Below are 23,572 nucleotides of genomic sequence, written 5' to 3' on the forward strand. Positions count from 1 at the left end.
TTGATTATTGCCACTATATTTTTGTTCCAGTGTCTTACACTTAGCAATCATCCACCTTCATGCTCAGCTTGTGAGAGATCTGCTAGAAGTCACATCTGGCTTGATTTCTGAAGAAATTATCAACATGAGAAATGATCTCTACCAGGTAAGCAGAAATATCAAGGAGACAGCTGTATAAAAATCCATCGTTTGTACGTGCGTGCGTGCGCGCGTGTGTTTCTTAACAGTAGCATATAACGTTAACAGCTAATAAAACAAAATGTCTCTGAAGGTAATATCTTAAAAGCCCATTACACGGGAATGTTCTTTTATGAATTAGGATCCTTTGATCTGTGGGTGTAATAGCAATCACCCCACAATGAAATTCAGCATCCTGCTGGGGGACTGCAAACTTTAAACTTCAGAAATCTGCCAAAGCAGTCGATCCAGCATAGAATAAATATGTCACATCTGTCAAGAAAAAATGCAATTGAAAAAAAGTTAAGTTTGAAAAGCTAGTGATTTACAAGAATCTTGAAGTCTGCTAAACATGTTGACAGCGTCTAGATTAAATGCATATCAAATGAAGGGTGCCGAATCAGAATACAGAAAGGTAAAAAGGTTGCTTGAGAAGGAAAAAGTGTCTTTCAGAAACAGAAAGCTCAAGGTGAAGAAAACAGGGGACACCAAAGGGATTTGCCCAAATCAGGTTTACATAGAAATTAGGTGGGTTCAAAAGCAGCTTCAGGACCTCTGTTACAGAGGTCTTCAAATATTTCAGATAGGGGCGTTGACTGGAGACTCAGTGAGGCTGCCTGTTGGGCACATGCAGATTTCAGGTGAGGAAAGGAGATTAAAACTGTTGGACAGAACCAAAGCCTGGATGCTGGGTGTAGGGAGCCGGCAGACCTGGGCCAACCTGTCTGGCTAAGGGACCAAACAAGCAGGACGTGAGCAGGGTTCCGCTCTCCAGAGCTGCTCCCTCCTCCCTCCCGGGGCACTCTCTCTTCCTGCTGCCTTTCCCCTGCCCCGTCAGTCTTCTCTACAGACTCCTGGTCTTGCCGCCTTCTCGGCTTCCCTGTTTTCTCCTTCTTTTCACACGAACCAGAGTGACTTCCCAAACTTCCTTGGCCTCTGTGGTATGCTCGGAGGCCTGATTCAAGCACATCCCTTACTCTAAAAATACAGACAGCCATCATGCGTAATTATTTACACAGTAAAGGTGTCTGTTCCAGTTGTCAACTTTTTAAAGCAGGTGATGTGAATCATTTTTATTTCCTCAAAGCAGAAGTCCTGAAATGTTTACATGTATCTCGATAGATTTTTATCTGTGGACAGGTGTTTCCCGATAAGGGAGAGTAATGGATGTAAGGCGTTAGGCTTCTTCTTTGGCTGTCATGCTTAAGATCAAAGGAAAAATGAAGTTGGGGATTCTTCGCTGACTCATAAAATTACTAGGATGAGGTCTAATTTTAGACATATATTTAAAGGATAGCTTCTTCAGATTTTCATACCATTTTGGGTGTTGCTGGTATTTGGAAAGTCATTTGGCCCTTAGAGCTTGACTCTCGCAGGCTTTTGAACTGATTGTCCCTTTTCACCATCCCAAGTGTACAAATAAAACTAGAAATGGGATGTTGTCACTTCTCAGTCCTCCTTTCGAAGGCAGCTTAACTTCACTGCCTGGAGGTCAGATTGAAGGAATTGCTTGTTTTTCTGTTTATAAATAGGACCTGCAAAGGACACCGCACAACAGGATATTAGTAGTTGTGATGTATTATGTGCCAAACTCCTTACTGTATCATTTGGGTACATATATTGAGACTCTCCAGTGTGCTGGAGACAAAAACTCTCAAACCACCACCTTTGACACTTGTGTGCCTTCTGATTTGGGGAGTCTCAGGAGAATGCAGGTCCGTTTTCCCCACCTTACATTGTTCTCACTGATGGGCAAGGATTCGGGATCCCCCTGGTTTGCCTTTTAGGTCTTACACACACACCCAATGGCAACTTTTATTTGAGAACTAGAAACCCACTAAGATTTAGACTTTCATTTATCTGTTGTAAAGGTTTCCTCTTAGCTATTTGTGATGGGAAATTAGTTCCCTAAGTAATGTGGATTATTTGGCAATTGTCTTAAACATTCTCCCAGAATACCTTTCACTAATCTTAGTACATTTCTGTGGCCATCTGTCACGATCAAATCTCTCTGCCACCCACCCTCTAGAGAAAGACACACTCAAAATAATCCAAGTGCATAGGGTTAAGATTTTTCTGAAAATACTTCTGAAACCTGTTCCCTTTAAACCCTCTTTTCCTCTCCCATTTCCCTCCCCACAACATAAACAACAACTCCAGTGTGTGTGATATCAACTGTTTTATTTGCATATGTTCCTGTAAAACATTAGTGGGGTTTTTGCGCATGTATTGTTTAATGTTTCTAATTATTATAAATATAATATGTATTCATAGTTTTTAAAATAGTACATAAGGATATACATTAGAGAATCAAGGTTACCCTCCCTGGCAGCATATACGTCTCCCAGCCCCACTCCCAAATATAACTATTGTGTTTATAAGTATTTTCCCAGTTATTGGTTACATAAAAATATATATAACTTTAAATAGATATTTTAGTATATCCTTACACACAGTCCACATTATATTATACATACTGCTTCTGATTTGCATAAACCTTTTTCTTAAATTTTAAATACAATTATAGATTCATAGGTGGTTACCAAAAAAAAAAAAAGTGTACCAGGAGTCCCACGTACCCTTCACCCAGTTTCCCCAGTGGTAACTTCTTGCATAACTCTTGTCCAGTATCAAAGCCAGGAAATTGACCTTGATAGAATCCACCGATCTCATTTGGGTTTCATCAGTTTTACACGCACTCATTTGTGTGTGTCCATATAGTTCTTCATGCACGTTTTTTTTTTTTTTTTTTTTTTTTGCGGTACGCGGGCCTCTCACTGTTGTGGCCTCTCCCATTGTGGAGCACAGGCTCCGGACGCGCAGGCTCAGCGGCCATGGCTCACGGGCCCAGCCGCTCCGCAGCATGTGGGATCCTCCCGGACTGGGGCACGAACCCGCGTCCCCTGCATCAGCAGGCGGACTCTCAACCACTGCGCCACCAGGGAAGCCCCATGCACGTAATCTTTTAATTGCATAAGTGGCTTTGTGCTACATGTCACTATATTTCTGCCTTCACCGCTTATGCGATTTATCCACGCACCTGTGTGTACAGCTAGTTCCTTGTTTCTACTCCTGAAGAGGATCCCATAGTTTACATCTTCCACCTGTTATGTACCTGTTCCCCAACAGTGGACACTGAACCAGCTTCTCTCTTCCTACCTGCACAGACAGTACTTCAGTGAAGAGTCTCACCCATGTGCCCTTGTGGATTTGTGTCAGATACACAGACAGGAGTGGGATTGCTGGGGCATTTGTGTACTTGGCTCTGCAGAATGTCTGCATAAGTCCATATGCCAGCAGGCATGGCATGAAAAGTTCCTGGATTCCTACATTGTGTAACTGCTTAAGATATAATCCCAGGGTTTAAGATGTAAAGCCTAAAATGTCATAGAAAACCTTCATGGGATCATAGGAAAAAAAACTTAAAAAAAATTTTTTTACTCATGGTAAGAGATTTTATATGATATGAAACTTATATTGAAACTACAGATAATTTTAAATCTCTGAATGGTATCATGTGATTTCAGATCTTTTTTCCAGTATCGTTCCCTTTCCTTTTCCCATCTCCCCATATAACATATCTGATTATAAACACAGCTTTTATTTACTTATTTATTTTTTGAGAGGAAGGCTCTTGGCTATAATGTCTAAAGTTCTGAGGACGTGATTCATTTCAAGCCAGGATATAGTTCTAAGGGATGAAAAAAATAAGGGTGAGAGTGGAAATTTAGAAAAAAAATCCGTTTCTGTTATATTAAATAATCACTGTAGCAGCTTCCCTGGTGGTGCAGTGGTTAAGAATCCGCCTGCCAATGCAGGGGACACAGGTTTGATCCCTGGTCTGGGAAGATCCCACACGCCGCGGAGCAACTAAGCCCGTGCACCACAACTACTGAGCCTGTGCTCTAGAGCCCGCGAGCCACAACTACCAAGCCCGTGTGCCACAACTACTGGAGCCCGCGCACCTAGAGCCCATGCTCCGCAACAAGAGAAGCCACTGCAATGAGAAGCCCGCGCACCACAACGAAGAGTAGACCCCACTCGCCGCAACTAAAGAAAGCCCGCACGCAGCAACAAAGCCCAACACAGCCAAAAATTAATTAATTATAAAAAAAAATAATCACTGTAATGAGACTTAGGCAGCACAAGCATCTTTCATCCTGTTTACATGTGCCATGCCCCGGCCAGGATGTTGGTGGCCCACCTGTTGTCACTGCTACAGCCACTAACTGCTTACTGAGAAGGAAAGTTTAGGCAAATTGTCACTAGACAGGCTGGATTTCACAGGCTTCTGTGAAATAGACTGACTTGTATAAAAATACATTGCTGTTCTGTGTCAGTGGCCTCAGTTCTTTGAAAGATACTTCCATGATTGTGTCTGTCTTAACTGATTTTGAAAACACAGTTTTCAAAACATCTAATTTGCATTCACTGAGGTACTGCTTCGTGGGCAGCGTAATCAAATGGACTGTTGACACACTTATTAGGTGTCAGCAACTCAGCTTGTTTGTCCATCCGAGCCCTCTTAGTGAGAGGTAGTTCTCTGGTCCTAGTGTGACTTTGAGAATCCTCTAAAATGGGGGTGGCAGAGTTCTATCGATTGGTCTCATGGAGCCAGTCCATGGAACAGTAGTTTTTAATTTAGCACATTTTTTTTCCATGTCAATATAGAATGACAGCACCTTTGTTAATTGGTTTCTATCGGGCAGTTTATTTAAACTTCTTCAGTAAAACCATAGCCTTGATTTGATTTGTTAACATATGATTTTTCAGCTGAAGGTAGACTCCTAGAAATTCAAGAAAACTAAATTTACTAATAGATGAGTTAACATATCAACAATCACTTGGCTGTAGTGAGAAACAAGAAAGCTATTAAGAATTGTAAATATAAAAAATAATCTTGATAATTGAACGACTAAATGTTAGTCCAGTATATATATTGGATTGGCCAAAAGGTTCGTTCGGTTTTTTCCGTAAGACGGCTCTCACAGCACTTGGTTGTCTTTAGCTTCATTCAAAACAATTTTGTTAGATTGTATGTGACAGCTGTCATATCAGCGTGCATTTAAAAAAAGACTTACCAAAATTGGTGATTTTTTTGTGTAGCCATTTTAATATTGAAGATGGAAAGAAAACATTTTCGGCCTGTTATGCTTTATTATTTCAAGAAAGGTAAAAATGCAACTGAAACACAAGAAAAGATTTGTGCAGTGTATGGAGAAGGTGCTGTGACTGATTGAACGTGTCAGAAGTGGTTTGCGAAGTTTCGTGCTGGAGATTTCTCACTGGACGATGCTCTGCGGTCTGGTAGACCAGTTGAAGTCGATAGCAATGAAATCGAGACATTAATTGAGAACGATCACCATTATACCACTAGGGAGATAGCCGACATACTCAGAATATCCAAATCAAGCTTTGAAAATCATGTGCACCAGCTAGGTTACGTCAGTCACTTTGATGTTTCAGTTCCATGTTAAGCGGGGAAAAAACCTTCTTGACCCTCTTTCTGCATGCGATTCTCTACTTAAACGTAACAAAAACGTTCCATTTTTAAAACAAATTGTGACAGGTGATGAAAAATGGATACTGTACAATAATGTGGAATGGAAGAGATCATGGGGCAAGTGAAATGAACACCACCAACCACACCAAAGGCCAGTCTTCATCCAGAGAAGGTGATGTTGTGTATATGGTGAAATTGGAAGGGAGTCCTCTGTTATGAGCTCCTTCTGGAAAACCAAATGATTAATTCCAACAAGTACTGCTCCCAGTTAGACCAACTGAAAGCAGCACTCGACTAAAAGCGTCCAGAATTAGTCAACAGAAAACGCATAATCTTCCATCAGGATAACGCAAGACGGCATGTTTCTTTGATAACCAGGCAAAAACTGTTACAGCGTGGCCGGGAAGTTCTGAGTCATCCGCCGTATTCACCAGACATTACACCTTCAGATTTCATTTCAGTCTTTACAAAATTCTCTTAATGGAAGAAAGTTCAATTACCTGGAAGACTGTAAAAGACACCTGGAACAGTTCTTTGTGCAGAAAGATTAAAAAGTTTTGGGAAGATAGGGTTTCCCTGGTGGCGCAGTGGTTGAGAGTCCGTCTGCCGATGCGGGGGACACAGGTTCGTGCCCCGGTCCAGGAAGATCCCACATGCCGTGGAGCAGCTGGGCCTGTGAGCCATGGCCGCTGAGCCTGCATGTCCAGAGCCTGTGCTCCGCAACGGGAGAGGCCACAACAGTGAGAGGCCCGCGTACTGCAAAAAAAAAAAAAAAAAAAGTTTTGGGAAGATGGAATTATGAAGTTGCCTGAAAAATGACAGAAGGTAGTGGAACAAAAGGGTGAATACGTTGTTCAATAAAGTTCGTGGCGAAAATGAAAAATGTGCCTTTTGTTTTTACTTTAAAAACCAAAGGCACTTTTTTGGCCATCCCAATACTTCATTAGCATATGATGTGGAACAGAGAGTAACTCATTTGCAAAGGTGAGAAGTTAATCTGGGAATGAGAAATGACCCCTCAGTATGACTCCACCTATTGCAGTCACAGCTCAAAAGCCTGTGGGTTACAAGTATGCCGCTGACCAGTGTCATCTCCTGCCTGTTCTCGCCAGACACCCTTGCACTTGGCAGTGATCACCAGGCAGGAGGCTGTGGTGGAGGACTTGCTGAGGGCCGGGGCCGACCTCACCCTCCTGGACCGCTCGGGTAACTCTGCTTTGCACCTGGCTGCCAAAGGAGGACACGATGAAATTCTCAGCATTTTACTCAAGCACAAGAAGGCAGCACAACTTATCAACCACCCCAACGGGGAAGGTAAGAGACAGTCACACGTCGTGGTGTAACCCTCTCTGTCTGCTTTCTACACAAAAAGTAGCTCTCTGGTAAATGTGTGTTATTTGATTGGCACCCCAAAGTGCTTTCCTTAATCACTTAGAATTCATCATCTCTTATGGAAAGTTCCATTGCTGGCTGTAGCTAATTCCTTTAAAGATGATTTGGAATAGTCAGTCAGTAGGAGGAAAAAGCAAAGGCCTGAGCAAACACCAGTCTTGGTAGGTAGAAAGCATCCGTTATTCGGAGAATGTTTATATGCTCTCAGTGTCTCCTGAGAACGTGAAAGGAGTCTGGGTTTACATGCAGAATAACTGACTTACAGCACCTGTAGAGACTGTCTGAAGGAGAGATTCTGTCGGCACTCGACATGCTGACCCCCGACAGCCTTCCCTCCCCGTGACCGTGCCTGTGCTTGGGCTGCAGGTCTGAACGCCATTCACGAGGCCATGATGAGCAACAGCTTGCCGTGTCTGCTGCTGCTCGTGGGCGCCGGGGCTGACGTCAACGCTCAGGAGCGGAAGTCGGGGCGCACGGCGCTGCATCTGGCCGTGGAGCACGACAACATCTCCTTGGCTGGCTGCCTGCTCCTGGAGGTGAAGGATGCGCTTACCTGCCTTTGCATTCAATTCCCAAAGGGGATCGGGGGAAATCTTTTCGAAGAATGATGTCGCGAACAGGTTATCTCCCTACATTCTGCTCCACCTTTGTAACATCTACTCTATCTACTCGACGCTTCAGAATCGCAGCTCAGGCTCTCCCGGCATCCCTTGCCTGGTTATTTCTAACTGGGGATTTCTTCAATGGCAGAGCCTGCCCAAAATAGCAACAGGGCTGGTAATATGACCCGGGGAGCCATGCAGACAGGGGGAGGCGGGGACAAAAGGGCGAGAGAACCTTGGACTAACCGTTTTCTGTGTGGGGGGATTTTAGGGTGATGCCCATGTAGACAGCACCACCTATGACGGAACTACACCCCTGCACATAGCAGCTGGGAGAGGGTCCACGAGGCTGGCAGCTCTTCTCAAGGCAGCAGGTAAGGGAGCCTGGCGGTCGGTGATGGAAAATGTCATCAGGAATGCAAACCCAGCCTCCGTAGAGCAGCCACGCCACCTTCTTAAGCCGCAGACCCGCTGCAGAAAGGCACAAGTAAATAAAAGTTCTCTGGCAAATCACATTCAACTGCCGTAGAGGCACTGTTTGGACTAGTAGTCCCGGGCTTCGTGCTGACAGTCACGTTAGTTTTTACTCTCCAGTTCACCTGTTTGTTTTGGATGTGGGTTGTCTTCATTGACTCCCATGACAAGAGCTCTTCTTAACGTTGAATCGAATTCCTTGTAGAACTCGGAGCAGTATCCACCTCAGGTCATGTCACAAGTCCTCAGAAGGAAAAGTTTATTGGTATAAGAAATGATTTAAAGACTTCCTTTTGCAAGAAAGGTCCCTGAGAAGCCAGAGTAATAGGAAGAAACAAGTGGGCGGTGTGTTGAGTACTGTCATGTACCCGGCACTAAACATCGCTAGCTGCTGTTGGGCTGTTGGGCTATAGGCACTCCACATGCACTGTCTCATTTAGTCTTACTTAATCCACAATAACCCTTTGAGACAAAGCCCATTATTAGCCCCATTTTATAGCCAAGGAAACAGACTAGAGAGACTTCTGCATCCCGGTCCCAGGGCCCCAGTAAGGGGCAGAGCTGTGAGTCACACCTCGTCACCCTGAACTTCCAGACTCCATTCTCTCTGCTGTGTTTCTCTCCCCTGTTTTGCTCAAGGATTTGAAGGTGTTATTCCAATTCAATCCTCTCTTCCTGTGAAATACAGAAAAAATTATTCCTGCTCATCCTTGAATCTCTACTGCCTTGTGTATTTAGAACCTCAAAAAATGTTTAATGGAATTGGTATCTCAAGCCTGTCCTGGCCTATGTGATTTACCTCAGAGGTTATTAAATTTTTTTTAGAAAATAAATGCTTCACAAATTCGAGAAAAGAGAAGATTAAATACCTTCTAAAAAAAACTGAGGCCGGAAAAATATGAGAACCTTTTCTTTGGCAGCACTACATTTTTCTGACATCACATCCCGAATAAGCAGCAGCCTTTTCTTTCCTCCTTTGTCAAGTTGACGTTCCCGTGAACAAGAGACGATGATTGCAGTGTGGATGAATAGTGTGGGGAGTCACTGGTTATAATTAAGAAATGCCTTCAGACGAGAAGCTCTGACCCTTCCAAGAATGCTTTCTCTCTAATTCTCAGTATCCCATGAAAGGAGTAGCAAGTAGCAGTTTCTCCAGTATATAAATGAAGAAACTCAGAAAGAAAAACCTAGTCCTGGGCTTCCCTGATGGCGCAGTGGTTGAGACTCCGCCTGCCAATGCAGGGGACACGGGTTCGAGCCCTGGTCCAGGAAGATCCCACGCGCTGGGGAGCAACTAAGCCCACGCCACAACTACTGAGCCTGTGCTCTAGAGCCCGCTAAGCCACAACTACTGAAGCCTGTGCACCTAGAGCCTAGGCTCCGCAATAAGAGAAGCCACCGCAATGAGAAGCCCGCGCACCGCAACGAAGAGGGGCCCCCGCTCATTGCAACTAGAGAAAGCCCACGCGCAGCAGCGAAGACCCAACGCAGACAAAAATAAACAAAATTTAAAAACAAAATTTAAAAACAAAAACAAAATCCTAGTCCTGAGCTCAGAGTCATGAAGAAGATCACTTAAGGAACAGACCTAGTTAAGCTTCTCCATCTTGGGTCCTGCAAATTGTTCATCCTAGTTTCTCTACTGTTTCCGTGGTCGGGTGACACTTACTGCCCCAGAGATCAGGCTGCAGCTGGGAGAACAGAGTAAGAAGTGGCATGCAGATCCTCTCATTATTATTATTATTATCTCTATTATTATTTATTATCCCCTATTATTGAAGTTGTCAAGAGTCAAACGTCCTCCCAGCAAGACTAAAACAAGGTCCTCTTTCCAAAAGGGGAGCGTGCTGAACTTCCTACTGTTCATCAGGCAGCAATAAAATAGTCTCTCTAAGCCTTTGAGAAGTTAACTCTAGCCTTAATTTTTGAGTTACTTCAGGTGTTTCTCGCTGCTGGCTAAGGAACAGACCAGATTTTCCAAGATTGGCCCTAACTTTTTCAACAACTCCACATCCTACCAGAAGGTTTTCTCGGCATTTTGCGTTTAAGGATCAGTGCCGTACCCAGGAGTAAAGCGGAACAGGTCGGCACTAGACAGCAGCAGCTTTGCTCTTTTGAGCCAGCAGGTGAAGAGGCTGAGAAACGTGCGGCGCTGGGCATCAATTTGAACATTTAGGACCTTAATCCCGAGCGTGCACCCTGGTCCCTGTAAACTGCTGCCGTCGGTCCTCAGGTTAAAGATGCATCGTTCACTTGAAAACTGTCCTATAGCGTTAAATGTGAGAGTCAGCGTGTTCCAGGTCTTTTGTTTTTGAAAGTGTCCTTGGCCATATGGGGTATCTGCAGTCACCTTTACAGTCAAGATGCATTAGAACTTATTTAAATTTAAATTTTTAAGTTTAAAAGCAGGTTTCTGGATATTTCAGTAGAAAATGTGTTTTATATGCTTATAAATAAACATGTTTTATCTGTTTATAGACTCTGACCCCTGCAGGCAGTTAGAAGTTGACAAGATGTGGGTTTACCTAACGCTGTGTTAACTTGACTTCGCAGGAGCAGATCCCCTGGTGGAGAACTTTGAGCCTCTGTACGACCTGGATGACTCTTGGGACGAGGATGGAGAGGATGAAGGAGTCCTGCCAGGAACCACTCCTCTGGATATGGCCACCAGCTGGCAGGTGAGTGCGGCTCCGCCCGTGTGCTGGCTGCTCCTGAGGGAGCTCCAGGTCCAGGGACGTCAGAGCAGGTGGCCTTCCTCGGTCTTTACTCCCCAAAGCACATGCCTGTTATTTTTTAAGAAAGTCTGCTTGTCAAGAGCTGTATTTATCTTGAAAAGCCTATCTGTGAAAGATCTAGGTCAGCAGAGTTCTGAGTGTAAAAGTATATGGCTAATCAGATCAGAGTTAGATGAGAGAAACACAAAATTCACGTTACAGGTTACCCACTCTGAACTTACACCACAGTCGTTCCCATCTCAGTTTCTGAAGCCAGGATAACTGTTACGGTTGGCTTGAACTTCGGTAAGTGATTTCTGAACATAAAAAGAAATGGGGATTCTTCTGAGGATCTGCACAAATGTAAACAAAGTAAACAGCCTTAAAGCTTTCCTCGGAACTCTGCTGACCTGAGATCTGAAGGCGAAAGCAGTTACTGGGTCTTTTGGGCGTCGGGAGGGGAGCCAGAGGGAGGAGGTGGGCGGCCCAGCTGAATATTAACCCTTCGCAGGGCCAGGTGCCGCTCCCTGTCCAAAACTGCCCGCTTGCCCCTCGCGGGCCGCGTGGGTCGAGCTGAGTGACCCTGGCGGAGAGACCACACGGCTCTCTTTACGTTGAACGCCTGGTTTTCCCAGAAGCCTCACCACAGAACACAAAGATAACCCACTTCAGTGACCCCATGTGGTCCTCGCCCAGGTCAGCCAGCCACCGAGTGACTGCAGAGAGCGCAGAACAGCCCCCAGAGCTATGCAGTTTTGGTTTTTTCCTCCCTTTTAACCTAAGACTTTTCTGGCCCCGCAGTTAAAACGTGGATGGTGCCAGGAGGCTGACCCCAAGCCCTGTGAGCGTTTGTACACCTCAGTTTGGGCACGTTCGTAAAACTCGCTCTCAGAAGCCTTTTCACTAGGGAGGAGGGGCAGCCGCAGAGCCCAGCTTCACAGCTCAGCGTGAGCTCAGCCCCCTCCCTAGCTCTCAGGGAGCATCGCTGACCCACACGTGGCTGACTGGGTGGCCTAGACTGCCTCTGCCCCTCAGCAGGGCCGTGGCCTTGGCTCTGTGTGAGGCTGGGTTGGGTCTTGCTCCCCACCTCAGGCGGCTCCCGTGGAGCACAGCCTCCCAGGCCCAGAGCCCCCCAGAGGGCACGCGTATTCCCGGGCGATGGTACTGACCCCTCTTCCCATTCCTCCGTCTTTGGGGTCCTGGCCCCTCCTGAGGAGGACACGCCGAGTCCTTTATATTACAGAGAAGCAGATTTCCCTCATGGTCCCTGTAACGTGCAACAGCTCCCCGTGCTTTTCCTCCCAACAGGTATTTGACATATTAAATGGGAAACCCTATGAGCCAGAGTTTACATCTGACGATTTACTAGCACAAGGTGAGTTGTGGGAGAAGCGGGTTCTTTGAGCCAGTGTCATCTCCACCCTGTCACTGAAGGGGGGGTGGTCAGGGTGTGCTGTGCAAGGCACAGGGGCTTCTCTCAGAATCAGGAGACCCTGGAGGGGCGCCACGGAGAAGGTCCGGCTGTAAATTACGACAGCGTGGGCTGCTGCCGACTTCCACGTGAAGGGACGTGACTGCTTCCCCGGGGCGGGAGGGTGAGCGGTGTGGCAGTGATCCATCCCTCCGGAGCGTCTCTGGTCGGTTAGGACGGTCGTGTTTCGTCTTTATTCTCTTCAGGAGACATGAAACAGCTGACTGAAGATGCGAAGTTGCAGCTCTACAAGTTGCTAGAAATTCCTGATCCAGACAAAAACTGGGCTGCCCTGGCACAGAAATTAGGTCTGGGGATACTAAATAATGCCTTCCGGCTGAGTCCTGCTCCTTCCAGAACTCTCATGGACAACTACGAGGTAACACGTCGTCTTACATCTTTGACTACGTTTATTTGACTTTGCTCTGTTAACACCATTGGCCGGAGCATAATCCCTTTCCTTCTCCCTTAACTCTGAGGTAGAAAATCAGTCATTACCCGTGTCCTGGGAGGGTTGACCCAGGACAGCAGGAAACCCACCTTGGCTGTTTTCAGACACCTTGAGACTTGCTGCAGAAATGCTACTTAGAGTGTCAGGATGGTCACAGAACTTTGATCTCGCTGAACAAAGACGAAAGACTGTAATCAGCCTTCATGCCTTGCCCTCCCCAAGAACATGCCTTGATCGCATGGCAGCACATGGAACCAGTGACGTGACTCCTTGCGGAGCCATTACCTGGTGATGCTTTCCTTTCTAAAACGAAAAGGTAGAAAAACACGGGGTGAAATTACTTTCTGTGGCAAAGTTCATCATCAGCTCGTTTCTCAGTGGTTTCCAGAGCTTCAGGGATATGGGGTAGACTTCACTCCGGGTAGAGTTTTACTGCCTCAGCACCTTCTCTGCTTACTATAAAGTGCTTCTCCGTGATTTCCTGAGTGGTCTTTGAGCTGAAACAGGAAACTTGATTCAAAGACCGCGTATCTTTGAGTTGCTCTCTGCCCTGAGAGCAACCTCCCAGGCCGCCGGCTATCTCGGGGGAAGGGGCGTGCTGTCGTGTTCACAGCCTGCCTGCTTGTCCCTGCACAGCTTTGAACGCAGAGACATCCTCTTTCTTCATTTCTGTCTCGCAGGTCTCTGGGGGGACAATAAAAGAGCTGGTGGAGGCCCTGAGGCAGATGGGCTACACCGAAGCCATTGAAGTGATCCAAGCAGCCTTCTGCACGTCGGGCAGTGCGGCCACCAGCCCGGTGGAGGCTGCCCCCCAGGCCCACTCGCTGCCCTTCTCGCCTGCTTCCACAGGGCAGCAAATAGGTAAAGAAAAAGGATTGAAAAAGCGGTCGAGACATTTCCCCGCCCTGCCAGGCTGGCGCCTTCAGCCTCTGGGGCTGTGGTCTGTCCTCCCCACCACCACCTCCCGGACACGCCGTCCGCTGCATCCGTCTCCCTGGGGGACCATAGGTTGTACTGTCTTCCCCTCCGGACGCTACCATTCAGGGGAGGGGCTGTCCCCACAACAGCCACATGGGCACCCGAGTCGCTCAGGTTCACGGTAAATACCAAAACAGCAGGCTGCAGGCGGTGAAGGCCAGCATTACTTCTCTCACTGCTTAAATTTACGAAAGAGAGAGAAACGTCCAGACCCGGGTCGGTGGAGGCAGGACTAGCGCCCCAGGCTGTGGACTGACGCTGCGATGTTTCCCACCGCTGCCCAGGCTCCCCTCCTGTGGTCCTGTCTCTCCTCCCTTCAGCCTCCCCCCGCGTCCACAACGCTGCCCCGTCACCCCACCTAGAACGCGTGCCCTAATGGACTCCCAGCGCCACAGTCCTCCATTTCCCTTCAGATGTATTCTCCCGCCCTAACAACCATTCCTCTCATGCTCTCTCCTCCTACGCTGCCCACACCCCTTCCCACTCCTCACTCATCCCGTGTCCTCGCCTCACTCCACCGAGAACAGAGAAACCACTAGACTTCTCTCATCTTTGCACCATCAGACCTCCAGCCCGCCTGGGCCCGCCTCTTGCCCAGCCAGGTCCTGCTCCTCTAACCCTCGCTTCGCTCTCATGCCTTAGCATTTTCTCCCTCCCGACTAGATCCCCTCGCAAGCGTGCTGTAGTTTCTCTCATCTTTTCAAAAGAAGACGGAAACAAACATCCCCTTGATTCCCCCATCCCCTTTAGCCGCAGCCCGGTTTCTCTGTTCTCCTACCCAGCCAGGCTCCCGGAAGAACTCTGTAGCGTTCTTCTCTCCACCTCCTCTCCTCTCTCCTCGACACCCTGTGCCTGCAGCCTGCACCAGGCCCCTCTCACCACGAGGACCGGCGTCTGCTCACATCTGGTCGCCATCCGCTCGCAGCGCGCATCCCGGGGGACCGCTCTTCAGACAGCCTCCCCTCCGGGCTCTCCCCTGGCACGCTCACCTCCACACTCACCTTTTAAAGTTGCAGCCTCCAGAGCCCCATCCTAGGTGCTCCTTACTTGTCCTCACCTGCCCAGGACTCTTGATACCCACTCACAGCCAGGCTCGGCGCTGGCCACGGCGGTCACAAGCACTGCTATCCTCCAAGAGGTTGCGACTGCGTGTGAACGCTCGCTGGCCCCGACCGCCCCCACCCAGCCCACCTCCATCTCTTGCCTCGATGCCTGCCGCAGCTCCTAGTCAGTCTCCCTGTTTCCAATCTCTCCGCCCGCCTTCAGGCCATTCCCTACACAACAGGTAGTGTGATTCTTTTTAAAAATGACGTTCCTCCCTCCCCTTCATTCAGCCATTGAACAGATCTCTACTGAGCACATCTGGCGTGCCCACCCAGCAGTGTTGCAGGCGTTGAAGATGGGTCAGTGAGCAGCAAAGACAGTGTCCCTGCTTTATCTGCTCTCTCTTTCAAACATCGCTTTCGCCTGCGCTTCCTCCTGCCCCCCTGCCCTGCCGCGTGTTCCTTCTGCCCCCCCAGATCACTAGTCCGATCCAGGCTCAGGGTCTTTGAGCTTTCTCGTCCCCTTCCCCGCAAAGGTCCTTACCTGGCGGGCTCCTTCTTGCCGTTCAGTTTCAGCACTGGTGTCACCTTGCTGGGGTGGGAGGGCCCTTCCTAGGGGAGTGAGGACAGGTGTTGTGCACGCTTTAGAAAGGAATAGCGTATCCACCAGAAAACCACCCACATCTCCTGTCATATGACCTGACGCTCCGTCTGCACAAACAAAAGAAGTAGGTAAATACTTATATTTTAAAAAGCCTTAAGCCCTCAATTTGTAGTTATTTTTAAAATACCTCACAGTTCCTAGCACATAACAGAAACCCATAAAGATTGATGGGTTGAATAAATCAATGACAATAGCCATGCCCCTGCCATTAAGGTCTTAACGTTTTAACACTGGAATTTAATATACAAGAAGATAGCTTTTTGATTCGCGTACGGTAGACTTCTGTCTCCTTGGTCACTCTCTCCCTATAGGAAATAATTCACATTGCTCAGATCCCTCAAGACACTTCTCAAAGGAGAATCTGACCTAATTGCCCAGTAGAGGCTCATTTTCATCAAAATCACTCACTTTTTTGGCTATCAAAATATTTTTGAGGCAATGTATAGTGTCTAATAGCATACGAGGCCCAGAGGGAGATCTCATTTTTATTTCCTACTTCTGTCACCAATTTATTTTGCCTACGTTCAGCAATTTCCCCAGCTATAAAATAGGTAATACAGTGGGTGGAAAAAATACACCTAATTTCTAAGAAAAAAAAAAAAAGGTACACTTTGAGTCTAGAGAATTCAGAAAGGATTCTGAAAAACATGAGGCTAGATTATAAGAAAGAGAGGTGAAAACACTTGGCTAACTTTGACATTTTCACACTTTTTATAAAGCTCAGTGTTTTCTGTCCCCACCCCCCACCCCCCCAATTCTCCCCCCCCCCCCCCCCCCCCGCGCCGTGAACAGTAGCAACACCTGGGGCGGCGTAGGTGGGCCCGTGGTGACTGGTGGAGGGGAACAGGCAGAATTCTGCAGCCCACGAGCCTTCCAGATACACACGGGAGCCCAGCGGGGATGGCCGTGTTCCCCGTGCACCCCTGTGAGTCCGTGCTTTCTCCCCCCAGACGAGTTCCGGGACGACAGCGTCTGTGACAGCGGCGTAGAGACATCCTTCTGCAAACTCAGCTTCACAGAGTCTCTGACCAGCGGCAGCTCCTTGCTAACTATTAACAAAGTGCCCCACGATTACGGGCAGGAAGGACCTCTAGAAGGGAAAATTTAGCCTGCTGGCAGCTTCCAACACCGAGTAAACCAAAGCTCTGAAATTCCACCGCGTTGTCCAGAGGAAGGAAGTGCATCCGAAGTGCTCCGAGGAATACCGGCCTGCTTGGATCGCGCTGGGTGTAATTCAAGGCCTTAAACGTGGATTTCTTCTTTGGTTCTGAAATGAATTTTAGTTCAGTTGACTTACCGATAGCGTCTACGATCACAGCCCGCGGCTGGGCCGACGCCTCTTCGGGAGTGCGGTAGCTTGTTGAGCTTTACCAGCTGCTTTCTGTTCTCATTGCTGCTGTCCCTCTGCTGCTTCCCCACTGTCATTAAAAGTTGTCACAGTCCCTACTGGGTGTTCCTTCTGGCCGTCCATAGCACAGTTGTGCATTCAGATTAAGGATTATGAATTTTAAAGTGAGAGTTATTTGGTGTGTGATTTAAAAAAAAAAAAAAAAAAGAAGGCTCATTAGGACTTCCCTGGCTGTCCTGTGGTTAGGACTCGGTGCTTCCACTGCAGGAGGCCCGGGTTCGATCCCTGGTTGGGGAACTAAGATCCCGCAAGCTTGAGTGGCTGGGAAAAAAAAAAAAAAAAAAAAAAAAAAGCTCACTGCTTTTCCTAATGTGGTTCTCTCTGTGATTTGAAAAAAGAATATGTACATGTTAGTATTTAAACATGGTTACAATCAGTCCTGAAAATGGTATTTCCCCCCTTGGCTGCATTTTGCTATTGTAAATATGTTTTTTAGATCAAATACTTTAAAGGAAAAAATGTTGGATTTATAAATGCTATTTTTTATTTTACTTTTATAATAAAAGGAAAAGTAAATTGATGAGCTCATCTTGTTTGATCTCTACAAATATTTTTCTAAGATTATTCCTTATAATCACGGGATCATTCCATAGCCTGGTTCTCACATTCACAGTTCCCTCTAGAATCAATTTTTTGATCCAGAAATGAGCAACAACAAAAAAAATATTTCAACCTGAGATGAAAGCTTTGGGTTTGTCAAATCCTTGCCAGGCTTATTTCATTTAGGCTGTGTCACTTCATCTTCCTCCATCATCTCATGCAAAACTGTTTCCTCTTCAACCCTCAATGTGTTCCCAATGCCTCTGCGATGCATAAAGTATTGAAAAGCCTTCCAGCACGAAGCTTTGCTGAACTCTTCACTCAAGAGGTTGAAAATAAGGGAGAGGAGAAATGAAAAGTGTTTGAATGAGGTGCTGTGGAACCCAGATCCTTCTTCCACAAAGGACTTGTCAGCCCAGCTGCTGGGGGGCACACTAAACCAGTCCTTCATTGTCATTTCAACAGTCTTCACCAGGTATAGATTCCATCTCAAGAAACCACTTTCTTTGCTCATCCATAAGTAACTCTTCATCCCTTTAAGATTTATTATGCGGTTGCAGCACTTCAGTCACATCTCAGGCTCCACCTCTAATTCTACTTATTGTTTCCACCACATCTGCAGTTCATTCCTCCACTGAAATCTTGGCCCCCTCAAAGTCGTCCATGAGGGCTGGAATCAACTTCTTCCAAACTCCTGTAGGAATGTGGATACTTTGACCTCTTCCCATGAATCATGAATATTCTTCATGGCATCTAGAATGGTGAATCCTTTCCAAAAGGTTTTCAATTGAATTTGCCCAGATCCAGCAGAGGAATTTCCACCTATAGCCTTACAAAGTGTATTTCTTAAATGATAAGACTTGAAAGTGGAAATTACTCCTTGATCCACGGCTGCAGAATGGATGTTGTGTTAGGAGGCATGAAAACGTCATTAATCTTGTTGTGCATCTCCATCAGAGCTCTCAGGTGACCAGGTGCGTTGTCAATGAGCAGTCCTATTTTGAAAGAAATCTCTTTTTCTGAGCAGTAGGTCTCAACAGTGGGCTTAAAATATTCAGCAAACCATGTTGTAAACAGATGTGCTGTCATCCAGGCTTTGTTCCATTTATGGAGCGCAGGCGGAGTAGATTTAGTGTACTTCTTAAGGGCTCTAGGGTTTTTAGAATTGTTAAGTGAGCACTGGTTTCAACTTAAAGCCACCAGGTACATTAGCCCCTAACAACAGAATCAGCCTGTCCTCTGAAGCCAGGCATTGACTTCTGCTCTCTAGCTGTGAAAGTCCTGGATGGTATCTTCTTCCAATAGAAGGCTGTTTCATCGGCACTGAAAGTTTGGTGTGTAGTGTGGCCACCTCGTTCAGTTATCTTTGATCTTCTGGATAACCTGCTGCGGCTTCTACATCAGCACCTGCTGCTTCACCTTGCTCTCTGATGTTATGGGGACGCCTGCCTTCCTTCAACCTCTTGAGCCAACCTCTGCCAGCTTCAGACATTTCTTCTGCAGCTTCCTCACCTTTCTCAATCTTGACAGAATTGAACAAACGGAGGGCCTTGCTCTGGAATAGGCTTTGGCTTAAGGGAATGTTGTAGCTGGTTTGATCTTCTATCAGCAATAAGGCTCTTTTGCTTTCTTACCTTAGGTGTGTTCACTGGAGGAGCACGTTTCATTCCCTTCAAGAACGGAAGGGAATTGGCTTGGCTAACTGCTGCGAGAGGCCTAGTTTTCAGCCTTTCTTGGCTTTCGACATACCTTCCTGAACTTGTTCGTTTCTAGCTTTTGATTTAAAGGGAGAGACGTGTAACTTTTTCCTTTCACTTGAACACTTAGAGGACCTTGTAGGGTTATTAACTGGCCTGATTTCAATATTGTTGTGTCTCAGGGAATAGAGAGGCCCGAGGAGAAGGAGAGAGACAGGGAACGGCCATTCGGTGGAGCGGTCAGAACACACACATCATTTATCAGTTAGGCTCACCGTCTTCTATGGGCATGGTTTGTGACACCTCAGGACAATTACAATAGTAACATCAGAGATCACAGATCACCATAACAAATACAATAATAATGAAAAATTCGAAATATTTCAAGAATTACCAAATTGTGACACAGAGACATGAAGTGAGCAAATACTGTTGTAAAAAATGGCGCTGGTTAACACAGGGTTACCACAAACCTTCAATTGATAAAACAAAACAAAAACCCCCTGCAATATCTGCAAAGCGCAATAAAGAAAAACGCAATCAAACAAGGTATGCCTGTATTCCAGTTTTCGAAAGTTCTATGTTTAAAGTAAAAACAGTAGCTTGAGTCTCCATAATTCTCCAACAGCAAACCCACGCCTCCATTCCTCCGCCAGTTTCATTCCTCTATGAGAAACAGCTGTTTTCCAGGCGGCCACGACGAGGCCTCCAGTCTTACGGTATCGTGCGGACACTCCTCCTCCTGAGGGGAGGGGCCTACGTTCCTTCCCTGTACATCTAGCCGGGTGTGTGACAAGGGGAGAAGTGATGCTAAGGGATTTCCAAGGTTAGGTAAGAAAATGCAATACAACTTCAGTCCCCCTGGGTCGAGTCTCTCCCTCCTGGAACCCAGTCACCAGGCATGCTCTGAGGGAGCCAGTGGCCACGTGGAGAAGCCACGTGTAGGTGTTCAACCAACAGCCTTCACCAAGGTCACAGCCAACGCCGGCGTCAACCGGCAGACGTGTGAGGGAGTGAAGCTTTGAGAGGATTCCAGCCAGAGTCACACCTGACTAGCCTTCACGCTGCCTCAGCTGACACGCGGAGGCCTGCCCCAGTGGCAGATTCAGGAGTAAATGAAACAATGGCTGATGTTTTCAGTCTTAGGTGTGGGGTGGCTTGTTACCGTCTCCAGGTCTCTAGCCCAACAATTCCCACACCAGGAGGTCACTTTAAAGAGAAGCTGACGGCAGCAGGAACAACGAAGCAACTCATGCCCAGACTAAAAATAACAAATTCCTACTTTAATAAGAAGCCCTGCTTCTGTTCCAGAAACTTCGTCTCTCTCCTCCCAGATTGCAGCGCTGGCCTGAGCCTCTGCGTGGTGCTCAGACAAAAAGGCTACCAACGCTGTCTGTGCCTCTGAGGAAGGAGTGTTCTTCATTTTGGACCAGCAGATGGGGAAAAATACCATAAGGAATGCAGGAGACAGGTGGAAAGCTACAATGGGCCTGAAATAAACCTTCCCAGAAAGCTGTCTCTCAGCAGGAAGCCATTTAAAAATAGCTTCCTGGACTTCCCAGGTGGTGCAGTGGTTAAGAATCCACCCGCCAATGCAGGGGACACGGGTTCGAGCCCTGGCCCGGGAAGATCCCACATGCCGCGGAGCAACTAAGCCCGTGCATCACAACTACTGAACCTGTGCTCTAGAGCCCGTAAGCCACAACTACTGAGCCTGCGTGTCACAACTACTGAGCCCACATGCCACAACTACTGAAGCCCGCGCACCTAGAGCCCGTGCTCTGCAACAAGAGAAGGCACTGCAGTGAGAAGCCCGCGCACCTCAACGAAGAGTAGCCCCTGCTCGCCACAACCAGAGAAAGCCCAAGCGCAGTAACAAAGACCCAACGCAGCCAAAAATAAAACTAAATTAATTAATTAAATAAAAATACCTCCTTAGAACCTTGGTCATCTTTTGAGCTTTCTATACCCTGCAAGCATAACCTAGACTTTTTCAGGATCGGCAGTCTTTCTTTTTTGGCTGTAGGAAGCCAGCCTGCTGCTCATTTACCCACCGGAGTCCCCTGCAGTAGTTGGATGTGGCGAGGATATTCCCGGCACCATCTCGGAGGACAGCCCCACAAACCCACAAACCGGACCCTCTGCATCTTAGCAGGAGAAAAGAGGGGAAGGAGTCAGGCAGATTTGAGCATTTGTTATTTGCCAGCCCCTTTGCTTTAATGAATTCTAGTGATAATTCTCATGACATCCCCATGGGGTACATACTTAACCCCAATTTTACAATGAGGAAACAGATAATCTGAATATTAACTAACTCACCCCAGATTCAAATCCAGGTGTGTCTGATTCCACAGGTTATTCTTTAGCCATACCTGAAGTCCTGTATGTAAGAGAGAAAGAAAAAAATCCATAAAAATCTGTATAAGGATGATGGAGTCATAATGTACCCCAGGCAAAATGCAAAGTGAACCCAGAGTATCACTAAAAAGATATGTTGCTTAAATGTTCACATGACTTGATTTTCCCTGTAATAACAGGCTAAGATGCTTAACTATAAATTATTCATAGACTGGAGGTCTCTAGTTACATCTCTTTCTCCTCCTTATTTTGTGTTTTGGGGGGAATTTTCTTTCTGATTGTGCTTCCACAAGTAATGGACTTAGGGAGGCACAGAAGTCCAGAGAAGATGGAACTAAAATTCTTTTATTTTCTTAAGGATCACAGAACTTAGGGCTAGACAGTATCTTAAAGATCATCTAAATAAATCATCCAAATTGCCATCTTTTTTTAAACACCTACGACGTGAAAACATCTCCTCCCTATAATCCTCAGTATAGCTGCTGCTTTGTTTCACCACCAATCCCACAGACTACAAGTTCCTGTCCATGGGTTTTCTAGGTTCGTCGCTTGGGTTTGGGGTTGAGGGAAGTGCTGAGGAGGGGCGTGAAATTAAATGGATAGCATTCTCCGTTATTATAGATTCCCCTGTGTCTCTAATAGCCTGCTTCCATTACCCTGGACAAGTGACTAGGTCCACAAATTGTTAGTTTCTTAGAATAAGAGGGAGGAAGGGGCTGAGACAGCATTTTCTCACCTCCAGCAATTAGCTTTTCCATGTTGATACCTCTCTCCAAAATGATTATTTCATTAAGATATCACAACAACCCTCAAGGAACGAAGATGTGTATTCGGTCTAGATTTCTCGAGCATCTGTCACCTGCCAGGCTCTACAGTGAGTGGTGACTCATTATCCCATATAACTTGTGCAAAAACTCTGTGAAGTAAGAACTTTGTTGCAATTTTACAGATGAGGAGACTGAGGCACACATAAAGCATTTAAACCACAGGATCTCCTGTCTCCAGTCACGTGTTTCAATAAACCACACTTGCAGTAGGGGACAGGGGTGAGTAGGGCGTCTCTCTTCCACATAGTCATGAAGGGATCCAGGCTGACAGTGATTCTCCCGCCAACCCTTGGCTCCTAAGGTCTTGCTGGGGGTGATGGTCCGGTCAGCTGGAAGGGAGAGCACGGAGAAGTACGTGTGGGGGTTTAGAATGGGCTCCTTCCTCCCTCACACTGCACTGGAAAAAAACTTTAGTCCCATGGCCACACCAAGAGCTGGGAGGCTACCTACGTGGGTGATGTGGTTTTGTTCCCAGTATCAGGTTCCCAGTATCAGGAGGGGGGTTGCTTTTGGCCAACAGGTCCCGGTTTCCGGCACAAATCAAAATTCCTTACCTAAAGGATGGAGATTGAACCGGAAGTTCCTTCGAGTTCCAACTTGTGTGCAAACATCCACTCCCTCTGAAAGTCACCTGCAATCATGGTAAATGGCCATGACCAAGGGCAAAGTCATTTCCCTGGATTAAGAAGGAAAGAAGCATTGGAAGGACTGTCACAGGTTCTCTTACGGAAATCCTCAGAGATGACCAAGGGTATTAGATCAGGTAGGATGAGGGGAGGGACAGTTACCGCAGCAAAGTCTTGTTATCCCTGCTCTGACTCAGGAGGACTCCCGCTCTCCAGCCTCCATGGTCTGTAGTCCCTTAAGTGCCGTGCAAGAGCCCTTGGGCATGTGGATGCTAAAGCTGAAGGTCTTCAAGGGGCCGTGGTGCTTGGGATCCCACCCAAAGGAGAGGGACAAGCAAGTTCATCTTTCTTGCAGTCTGCAGAGAACTGGCAGAAGACTAGCAGATGAAACTGAATTCTATCAATCCCATCTCCCAGGCTTCCTTCTTGGGACTCAGGAAGCAGAGTTGGTGCTGAAGATGGTGAGATGAAACCTTGAATACGATGGCATCAGCTCAGGGAGGGTGACGAGTTGATGCTGGATACCAGATAACCATGTTGCTAGGTCTATTCTCTGGCCAGAGAGAGATTTTTTCTCTCCAAACCTGTTTTACAGTTTTCCTTCCCTTTCCTAAGGCAAGAATGCACAACTGAAGTTATTTTTGCTT

General features: G+C 46.8%; 1 protein-coding gene and 1 long non-coding RNA gene across 8 annotated transcripts in view; one reads left to right on the forward strand and one right to left on the reverse strand.

The window, feature by feature from the left end:
- NFKB1 (nuclear factor kappa B subunit 1) overlaps positions 1–17,397 on the forward strand; it is a 122,437-nt gene extending 105,040 nt beyond the window's left edge. For 5 of the 6 annotated variants that reach the window (XM_060147636.1, XM_060147638.1, XM_060147639.1 and 2 more), the window contains 9 exons: positions 31–145; positions 6,793–6,994; positions 7,439–7,608; positions 7,946–8,048; positions 10,702–10,826; positions 12,171–12,237; positions 12,540–12,712; positions 13,465–13,645; positions 16,420–17,397. In XM_060147636.1, the coding sequence (XP_060003619.1) occupies positions 31–145; positions 6,793–6,994; positions 7,439–7,608; positions 7,946–8,048; positions 10,702–10,826; positions 12,171–12,237; positions 12,540–12,712; positions 13,465–13,645; positions 16,420–16,577 (1,294 nt within the window). In that variant the 3' untranslated portion in view covers positions 16,578–17,397. The remainder of the gene's footprint in view (positions 1–30; positions 146–6,792; positions 6,995–7,438; positions 7,609–7,945; positions 8,049–10,701; positions 10,827–12,170; positions 12,238–12,539; positions 12,713–13,464; positions 13,646–16,419) is intronic. The other variant, XM_060147641.1, reaches the window with a different exon arrangement.
- LOC132519671 (uncharacterized) lies at positions 15,190–23,365 on the reverse strand. Of its 2 annotated transcripts, XR_009540235.1 has the most exons (5): positions 22,854–23,365; positions 22,482–22,628; positions 22,209–22,388; positions 21,434–21,494; positions 15,190–15,417 (listed from the first exon to the last, which is right to left on the reverse strand). It is a non-coding gene; the product is annotated as an uncharacterized LOC132519671 (long non-coding RNA). The 2 variants fall into 2 exon arrangements; XR_009540234.1 differs by having other exon boundaries at positions 22,482–23,365.
- Positions 23,366–23,572: the final 207 nt, after the last annotated feature.

The sequence above is a fragment of the Lagenorhynchus albirostris genome, chromosome 4 (assembly GCF_949774975.1).
Source record: "Lagenorhynchus albirostris chromosome 4, mLagAlb1.1, whole genome shotgun sequence".
Taxonomy (NCBI): domain Eukaryota; kingdom Metazoa; phylum Chordata; class Mammalia; order Artiodactyla; family Delphinidae; genus Lagenorhynchus; species Lagenorhynchus albirostris.